General features: G+C 43.2%; 1 protein-coding gene and 1 long non-coding RNA gene across 2 annotated transcripts in view; both read left to right on the top strand.

Annotated features, from left to right (window-relative positions):
- The window catches only part of Xkr4 (XK related 4), a gene marked incomplete at its 5' end in the record, with an annotated part of 307987 nt that extends 302035 nt beyond the window's left edge, over positions 1-5952 (top strand). The window contains one exon of the mRNA XM_026786611.1: positions 4590-5952. Coding sequence (XP_026642412.1) covers positions 4590-5536 — 947 coding nt within the window. The remainder of the gene's footprint in view (positions 1-4589) is intronic.
- A 95-nt stretch (positions 5953-6047) lies between these two features.
- LOC106144212 overlaps positions 6048-9559 on the top strand; it is a 15628-nt gene continuing 12116 nt past the window's right edge. Inside the window, exon 1 of the long non-coding RNA XR_001229280.2 lies at positions 6048-8175. This is a non-coding gene — a long non-coding RNA (uncharacterized LOC106144212). The remainder of the gene's footprint in view (positions 8176-9559) is intronic.

Below are 9559 nucleotides of genomic sequence, written 5' to 3' on the forward strand. Positions count from 1 at the left end.
ACCAGCTTTGAATGATGGAGTTAGCTGTCATTCCAACCTTGGGATCATTTTATTAAAAGTCAGACTAGTTTCTGGACAGCAGTGCAATAAGACAAAGCCGAAGCTCTTAGATCAGGTGGACATGGCCTGACTGAGTGCTTAAGACTGCATGGGAACACATGCCTTTGGGTGGCTTTGCAACATGGCATTTCACTCGAGCTGTGCATGGATCCTGTTCTTAGAACTGCAGCAGCCTGCCTGATTCGCGTTCTCTTTCCTTCTGAGGATACTGACCAACATGGAAGATGAAGGGAGAGTCATGTTCTTTCCAAGAAAGAGCAAAGGCTGTCACCAAAAAGCCAGGCTGCTTCGAGGTGAGGTCTCAGATAAGCAGACATGTGTGTGGTCAGGAGAGTGTTGGGTTTGAGGCATTATAGGATATGGAATGACTCAGGCCAGGAAGGGAAATGTCCCAAGGTTTCTTCCCCAAGTCAGTCGCTCAAAGATCTGCAGAAAGGCAAAAGCAGCAGGAAGCGCATGTGAAATAAAAAAGTGGCGGTCCAGTGAGTAGTGTTTCCCTAAGATGGTGGAGGCCCAGGAAAGGAGCGTGTCGAGAGATTAATAGAAGAATAGAAAACAGAGAAAAATGACATAATAGCAACAGCTGTTCTTGAGAAAGCAAGAGTTAGCTCTGAGGTAGATGAAGGCGAGGAGATAAACAGTTAAACCTGTTAAAAGTCAGGCTCAGTTTCTTCTCTACAGAATGAGATCCATAGTGGTTGGGAAAGCTCAGAGGTCTATCTTAACACATTAAGGAATCATGTAAACCCCTTAAGTTCATTTTCACCACTAGAATAAAGTTTCCATAAGAAATATCTGCCGTGCATTGCTTTGAAATGGACACACAGAGGCTGGCTGTAGAAAGAATCTTTCTATGTTAGTGTCTAATGTGGAAAAACTGCGTTGCTCTGTATCATTCATGCATTGCTAACTGAAATGTATAACCCAGATGTAATTATAAGGGAAGAAAAGTAAAGTCCAAATGAGGAATAGTGCTGTCCTTGCCTGAGGTATCGCGATCTTCAGGATAGACCAGTGTCCCGATAAGGGAAAGGAGCATTCCATACAAAAAAAAACTAAATTGAGGGAGCTACGGGATGTAAAACCTTTTCCTAAATTCAGCCTAGAGTGGACACCGTTTAGGTCGCCTGACAGAAGTGGGGAAAACCATGGGAAGTGAGTAAAATGTATTGTATTGATGTGGAATTGGCTGAAGATGATAGATTTCCTGCAATAATGGAAGAAAATATCCCCACCGGAGAAAGTGAGCACTGGCATCCTTAGGGTAAGGATGTCCAACCCACAGGATTTATGGGGGAGGTGCACGAGTCTACTTTAGCACTGCAGACAGCCAAACTGATGGTATTTGCATAAAGATCCTATACTTGAAGCACTCCACGGCAGGTGTGAATTTCTAAGCGATCGATTGTAATTTGTAAGAAATGAAGCTGGGCTATTGAGGATATATTTAGGAAAAGAAATTAACACTAGGTAGCTTAATTCTAAAATGGTCATGATCTTCTGATTAGATCTGTATTTATCTTGTAATAGTTTACTACTAAATGAATAAATATGTAATATATTTATGCACATAAATACTTGCCTATATGCATACATACATATGAATGTAACAATAATGAAAAAGGCTATCAACTTGAGAGTGGGGGAGTCATGAGAAGGGTTCAAGGGAGGGTAGCAGGGAGGGGCTGGAGGGAGGAAAGGGGAAGAAAGTGACTTAATTCTATTTCAGTTAGCACATTTTTTAAAAATGAAAAATTAATGAATTAATCAATAGCAAAAAACAAAAAAGAGAAACCCACTCATGGCTAAAAGAGCCAAGGTTGACATGAATTTCTCTCCAGTATAGATCCTCTTAATTGTAAGTCACGTGTGCAGAAGTCAAAGCAAAAGTCAGAGTGTTCCATTTTTTGGTACTTCCAGCCTGTCATCTTCAATCCCCAGTGTGTCAGATGGGTAGACTTGCTCATAAAGATTGCAGGGAAGTTTGGAAGCAATTAATTTTCTATTTTTCTGCATCTGGTAACAGGAACCTTTATGATGACACGTCCTTCAGCTACTACAAGTTGAGACTTTATCTAAAAAATTTAGAACCAGAAATATTTCAAATTTTGAATTATGGTGCAAGAATTCAGAATAAACTGTTTTGCTCTGCTTATACATTCTTAAATACGAGATTTAGATCAAACATGTGTTCATTTGTGTTGCATAAACTTGCACGCATGCTCTAAAAGTCACTCTGCACAGTATTTTTAGTGCAACTGCATTTTGACTGTAAGCCAATCCCATGAGGCCAGGTAGGGAACTTTCTACCTGCAATGTCATGTAAGCACACAAAACTTAGGGATTTAGGAACCTTTAGGATTTTTTTCCTTTTTTGGATTAAGGATGTTCAATACAGAAAACAGAAGCTACTGTTACTTTAGTAACAGCTTCCCTGGTCAAATCAAAGCCATCTTTGGTTTGCGGAAACCTGGTGTTAAACAATTGTCTTTCCCAGGTGTTCTCCACTTGGGGCTTTCTGAAGGAAGGCAGCATGCAGAAAGAGCAGAGGCTTCACAGCCCAGCAACAGGAATCACCATCAATACATAGAGTACAACCTTCTCAAGAGGCTGCTTACAGCACACAGTCACCCCAGTGGTCGGGAATGAGGCATGAGGATTGGAACTCAGGGCTAGCCTATGTGGGACCATCTCCAGAAAAGGGTGATGCAGGCTGTAAGTCTGCAAAAAGTGCAGATACAGAGAGAAGATGAACAGCTCCCTAGGCTGTGCAGTACAGATGTTGAGATTAAAATGACACCATCTTTGATCATAAAGTCATCAGAATGTGATCAAGTTCATCACATAGATTATCTTGTCACCTTTGATTTCCCTTTCTCTCTCTCTCTCTCTCTCTCTCTCTCTCTCTCTCTCTCTCTCTCTCTCTCTCGTTTGCTTGCTTGATGTTTGTTTCTTTGTTTGCTTGCTTGTTTTTTATACTCTTTCTTCTGTTTTCGTTCCTGAATTTTCTGTAACTAATACTTTCCATTGTGCAGGAATAGAATTATCATAAACTCCTTTGTGTGGTGGTCTCTGGACATGCAGAGCTGAGGAAGACTTCTAGCATTAGCAATGTGCATGCTTGCTGGAAAATCATCTGAAGGTCTCCATACTGACAAAAAAGGAATGGGTTTCCTGCTTGATTCCTTGGGGGCAAGATAGAAGTGCCTGCTGGGAACTATTATTTATGAATACTTAGGGGCATTCAAAGAAGATTGGTAAGAAGTAGTGGTCGGAACTCAGTGTTTGGCTGTTGTTTGCTTTGTTTTGTTTCCCGTCAGTTTTACTCTTTTCCTTCATAACTGCTCTTTAAAATTCATTTCTCATTAGTGGGAGCAAGCAAGGTTTCTTCAACAAAATACTTTTAGAGAAAAGTATCTATTTCATCTGTTTCTAAATAAGAAAAAAAAGCAATGGTGCAGCCCATCTATGATTGGTGAGAGGTTTGGGAAGGGAAAAGTCAGATGAACTTTACAAGCCATGAGACCTTCTCAGTCTCGGAGAAAAAAAAATGTCATTGTTCCTGAAGCAAGCCAGCTGCCACACAGACTGACAAAACACAATTCTCCCAAAGAAGTCTTCCAGGGAGGTTCATGTTTGAAGGTTAACAGTGTCCGCATCTGGACCATACACGTGAACTTTGAGAGACACTGGGTAGAGCTAGAGTGTAGGAAAGCAATGGAAAGATCCTGCTTTCTGAGAGACTATCAGCCAGGCAGAGCTGATGATAAAGTTACGAAAGTGATTTCATTTCTGAGCAACTATTAATTTATGAAAAGCAAAGAGTGAAACACCAGGGAGCCGACATTTCTTTCTTCAAGGATAAGGCAGTAGGCAGGTACAAAACCTTCGGGGAGAATACTGGGTGACGTTCAGAGGAGCAGCATCCCGGGTGTCACAAGAAATAAAAACAAATTTGTTCCATGGAAAAGTCTTTATCATAAAGAAGGAGTGAACCACCTTTGGGAATGGGCTACATATCATTCTTGCTTGGAAGTAGGAAAGGAAACCAACTATTAGTACGTCTGGCTTCTTCCACCACTGTCCCTCTTAAACAAAGAAAGACACTCCAAGCTGAAAGGGATCAGCACTTTTAAACAAGGATATTGGTTTCAAAAGCAGGCAACAGTCACATATGAACGCAAGACTTTTTTTTAAGCTGGAGCAGCAGCCCATGGCCATTTCCCCACTAAACAAAGCAGGGTCCTTGGTCGGCTTACACACAAGCTAGCTCCACGACATTTCCCAATCTCAGACCTTGTGCCGGCTTTGTGGTCCCATTAACTCAGACCTTTTCAGAATTCTGTCATTTCATAGAGAACTTCTAGGACTTCCATGTGGTTGTTTAGTCCAGTAAAACTCAAAGACATTCATAGCATCTGATGTAGTCTAGCTAGCGCGTCCCAAGACACCAGGCCCACGTGCCTTGACTTCCTCTACCATCACTGCCCCCTCACTTTTGACAACTGTCTTCCTGTTTGCCGTTGCAGGTTTCACAGCGGCAGCCTCCCTTGTATCTTTGGCTTGGGCCCTAGCCTCCTACCAGAAGGCTCTCCGGGACTCCCGAGACGACAAAAAGCCCATCAGCTACATGGCCGTCATCATCCAGTTCTGCTGGCACTTTTTCACCATCGCAGCCAGGGTCATCACGTTCGCCCTCTTCGCCTCAGTGTTCCAGCTCTACTTCGGGATCTTCATCGTGCTCCACTGGTGCATCATGACCTTCTGGATCGTCCACTGTGAGACGGAGTTCTGCATCACCAAATGGGAAGAGATTGTGTTTGACATGGTAGTGGGCATCATCTACATCTTCAGTTGGTTCAATGTCAAGGAAGGCAGGACACGCTGCAGGCTGTTCATTTACTATTTTGTAATCCTTTTGGAAAACACAGCCTTGAGTGCCCTCTGGTACCTCTACAAAGCTCCCCAGATTGCGGACGCCTTTGCCATCCCGGCACTGTGCGTGGTTTTCAGCAGCTTTTTAACAGGCGTTGTTTTTATGCTGATGTACTATGCCTTCTTCCACCCCAACGGGCCCAGATTTGGGCAGTCACCAAGTTGTGCTTGTGACGACCCTGCTACTGCCTTCTCTCTGCCTCCAGAAGTGGCCACAAGCACACTACGGTCCATCTCCAACAACCGCAGTGTTGCTGGCGACCGTGACCAGAAGTTTTCAGAGCGGGATGGATGCGTCCCTGTGTTTCAGGTGAGACCAACCGCACCGCCCACCCCGTCATCTCGACCGCCACGGATTGAAGAATCAGTCATTAAAATTGACCTGTTCAGGAATAGGTACCCGGCGTGGGAGAGACACGTGTTGGACCGGAGCCTGAGAAAGGCCATTTTAGCATTTGAATGTTCCCCATCTCCTCCAAGGCTGCAGTACAAGGACGATGCCCTTATTCAGGAGAGGCTGGAGTATGAAACCACTTTATAAAACAGAAGAAGCCACAAGGTCCCCAAGAAGAGATGACAGCAGGGCTGTGGCAATAGTGACCCTTCATCAAAGAGTAGGGCAACGAGCTATGTGTTCTTAGTCCAAACATTGTCATGGTATGGTTTGATCTTCCATTAGCTGACTGCCTGTGGCTGGTGTCCCATTCAAGCGGGCAGTGCTGAGAGTCTCTTACTCCACCTAAAGGGGCAATGCCAGCCTAATATGACTGTTGTTACCAAATTCCTCCAGCACAGGCTTGGAGCACATTCACCAGAGGGTACCATTATTATGAAAAACATGTTGCCTCTAATCATTAAGGTATTTTGATGGAGTTTACTGATGTTTGCATAAATATGTTCATACGTATACACACACACACACACCTCCACCACCACCACCATCACCACTATGACCACCAGCACCACCAGCGCTCTATCAAGAGTTGAAGTGAAGCTGGAGAGATGACCCAGTAGTTAAGAGCACTGACTGCTCTTCCAAAGGAGCCAGGTTTGCTTCTCAGCACCCACTTGGTGGCTCATAACTGCCTGCAACTCCAGTTCCCGGAGCTCCAGTGCCCACTGTTCGTCTCCTCCGGCACTGCACACACATGGTGCACAGACATATATGCAGGCAAAATACCCAGACATGTAAAGTCAAATTAAATCTCAAAAATAAGAGCTTAGGTGATTTCCTTGATGCGAAGTTCACAACAGACTCCGGGAAGGAAGCAACAGTGCTTAGAAAGATGTCATAAACCATTTTCTCATTGGAAGCCAGTAGCATATGGTGGTGAAGCCTGTGCAGGGGATGGCAAACTCAAGTGTTTACACACACACTAGCATTGATCGAATGGTTCTCTTTCTACACATTTCAGGATTTGTTTCTTACTCTAGGTTTTGCAGTTGAGGGCATCTTTTATGACAGAAATTCTATGCAGCCCATGTGTGGCTTTGGATGAGACCAAGTAGCTCAAATCCATGATGGAAATTAAATTATAGTCATGATTCAGTATTCAATTGCAAAAATACAGTTTATATGCAAAGAGCAGTTGGGGGAGGGGCAGGAGGCAAGTCAGATTCTCAGGTGTGTGCAGTTGGTATCAGAATGCACCCACAGAGCCGCAGAAGAGGGAGGGCTGTTTCCAGGTACAGAGTGAGCATGGCGAGCTGGTGTGATTCTGGAAACCACGTGCCACGTCCTCCTAGTGTCAAACTGTGTCCAGTCCGCAGAACTGATATGGAATCCCCCAAAACAGAGAAGAAGTGGCATCCCAAAGCAGACAAGAGAAGAATCATCAGGTTGTCCAACTCTATACAGACTTACCCTCTCCCACTCAAGGTCAAAGTGACGTGTCTCCTTGAGACTTTGGGAAATCTTTTAGCAGGCGTGAGCACACAGATGCAGTGTGGATGCTTTAGGGAGATGGCCTGGACTGCTTGAGGGCGTACCACTCCATCAGCTAAGATGTGTACTCAAATCATCTGTAAAGTCTCGCTCTTACCACAAGCTTCTGAGTTTTAAATACCTCCGTCCAGCAAGTAAACATTCCCGCTTTCTGTTCTCAGTGTCCTTGGTCATGGTGCTTTGCGTTGCATTAAAAGTGCCGGTCAAACTTTGATAGTATTTTTTTATAGTTGGTGCAGAGTGGAATAACTCATGGATTATTTCAATATTTTTGTAATAAAAATATAGGGTGTACATATAGGCATTGTTGCTTTTTTTATAGACTTGGGATTATTTAAAATACATTAAATGTCATCTTCACTTGGGATGTCAGAATCCAGTCAACAGATTCATCAGCCTGCCTCAACAGATTGAAAACACTTGGCCCTGGAGACATCACCTTCCTTTTTGCAATTTGACGGCCCAGGAATCTGACCAGGGTGCTATCAGAGCATCAAGTAAAGAAGGAAGTGGCCTAATTAGAAAGGGCTTGCGAAAACTGATCAGTGTCTCCCAGGAAATCAAAGATGGAAGTGATTTTGTTCATCCATCCATTAGAACAATCTGACCACAGTGGAAGATGTCTTAAACTTTCTTCCCTGGTTTTATACTAACCCAACTGATATATTAAAGATTAGTCAAGTCATCAAAAATAAAAAAGGAAGAAAGTCAGTTTCATTTAACTCTTCACTGAAAATAGTCAAGATCTAGAGCCACCACCCATAATAAATGAGTCATCCTAAGACTGTGGTCCCCAAAGTAACATCCACAGGAAAGGACAGAGGGCTCAAAGCAATTTTTTAAGACAGACAGTTTTTATCAGACAAATTTCCTAATACTCAATGATTTGACCCTTCAAGCAAGATTTCCACTACAATTCACTAATCTTTTGTTGGAATGGAGAAAATTCCCTTGCTGCCAGTAAAGCTTCAAGGAGGACCCTCATTGTCTAGGCAAATGGTGGGCATTATCCTGTTCCAGTGTAGAAGGAAATCACGATCAATTTGGGCAGTTCTCCGCCGGTGTGCAGAACCATGCGCTATCAACTTCATTAGTTCCAAGACAACTTTTCACTGATGAGCTTTGGAGTCTGCCTTTCCCAAGGGATCTACAGCTCTGATTGTGAGTGAACAGCCATTAATGTCACCATAGTGACCAGCCAAACAAGCCAATGGGAGCACCCGCTCTTGGATCACGTAAGTTCTAACTTCCTTCTCAACTTCATCTCATGTGCAGCATGCTAAGGGTTAAAAGAGCTGTAGTATAAATAGGAAAAAAATGTGCTGGACTTTGTCTCCGTGGCAATAGAGGTGTAAAAAGCTTGAATTTCCAGTCACTCCCCAAATACAGTAAATATTCGTGGGTCTGACTTGTGGGGAGGATCATGATGTTTCAGTGAATGATAGAGTCTTGTTGAAAAAACAAGTTATCTGCCGTGTTACAGTTGTGGCTCTCCAATGTAAGAAAAGCAAGCAACCATCATAATATCGCTCCAGCAGGACTTAATCTTGTTCTGCCGGTTCAGAGAGCAGACACTGAGCTCAGTCTGCTGTAGAACATAAACTCAGGCTCCAGAGTTAGGAGGTGGGATGCAGTGAGGCAGCATCAATCCACAAATGAGCAATTTTAATTCTTCCTAAAATTGTATTCTCCTCTGACATGAAGCTCTGCACAGAGTAGCTGGAAAATAACCAGAAAGGGTGCGCAATGGCTGGCATCCAGGTGGAAACGAGGGGCTCTGTCTGAGGCTGATAATACTGCCTCGGCGGACTCTACTTCCATTTACTTAAAAGGATAATCTTGCTATCTCATGGCAGTCATTGTTTGCATGGGATAGTGATGTTTTCTAAACAGAAAGAAAATCTCTCTAACTAGCGTTTCTGAATTAATCCATACTTAAAGAACACACAGATATACATCTTAACCATGCTGAGAGTTCATTCGTGTGGAAGAAAAGCAGTTTCCCATGCCTCTTGCTGCCCAAGAACGATGTCCTGGGCATTCCCTAGATACTTACATCATCTTGCTTCCCTGGGTCTTGTCCAGTCCAGCAACCACCTTTTCAGACCCTCTGGGACAGCTCATCTGTGATGAATCCCACTGACACAGCAAATGAAATAAATCCCCTGACTAAGAGCTTAAGATTCTGTAACTCAAGTGTCAGCAACAGGCAAGTTACACAGGTAATTGGAAGATGACTGGACTCTGAGGATAAATGAAAAACAGTGAATCTCTAGGCACACAGTTTATTTTATGCATAAGTGAATATGGGCTAACCATGTGGTTTAGCAGGCCAAGGTGCCTCTAATCCTGATAGTATGGGTTCAGTGCCCCAGAACCCACATGGTAGAAGGGAGAACTAACTGTCAAGTTACTCTCCACATACATGTCGTGGCAGGTGATTGCCCACACACATATACATTAAGTAGATAGATAGATAGATAGATAGATAGATAGATAGATAGATAGATAGATAGATAGATAGATAGATGATAGATGATAGATAGTAGATAGATGATAGATAGATAGATAGATAGATAGATAGATAGATAGATAGATAGATAGATAGATAGATAGATA

This window comes from Microtus ochrogaster, linkage group LG5 (genome assembly GCF_000317375.1).
Source record: "Microtus ochrogaster isolate Prairie Vole_2 linkage group LG5, MicOch1.0, whole genome shotgun sequence".
Classification (NCBI taxonomy): domain Eukaryota; kingdom Metazoa; phylum Chordata; class Mammalia; order Rodentia; family Cricetidae; genus Microtus; species Microtus ochrogaster.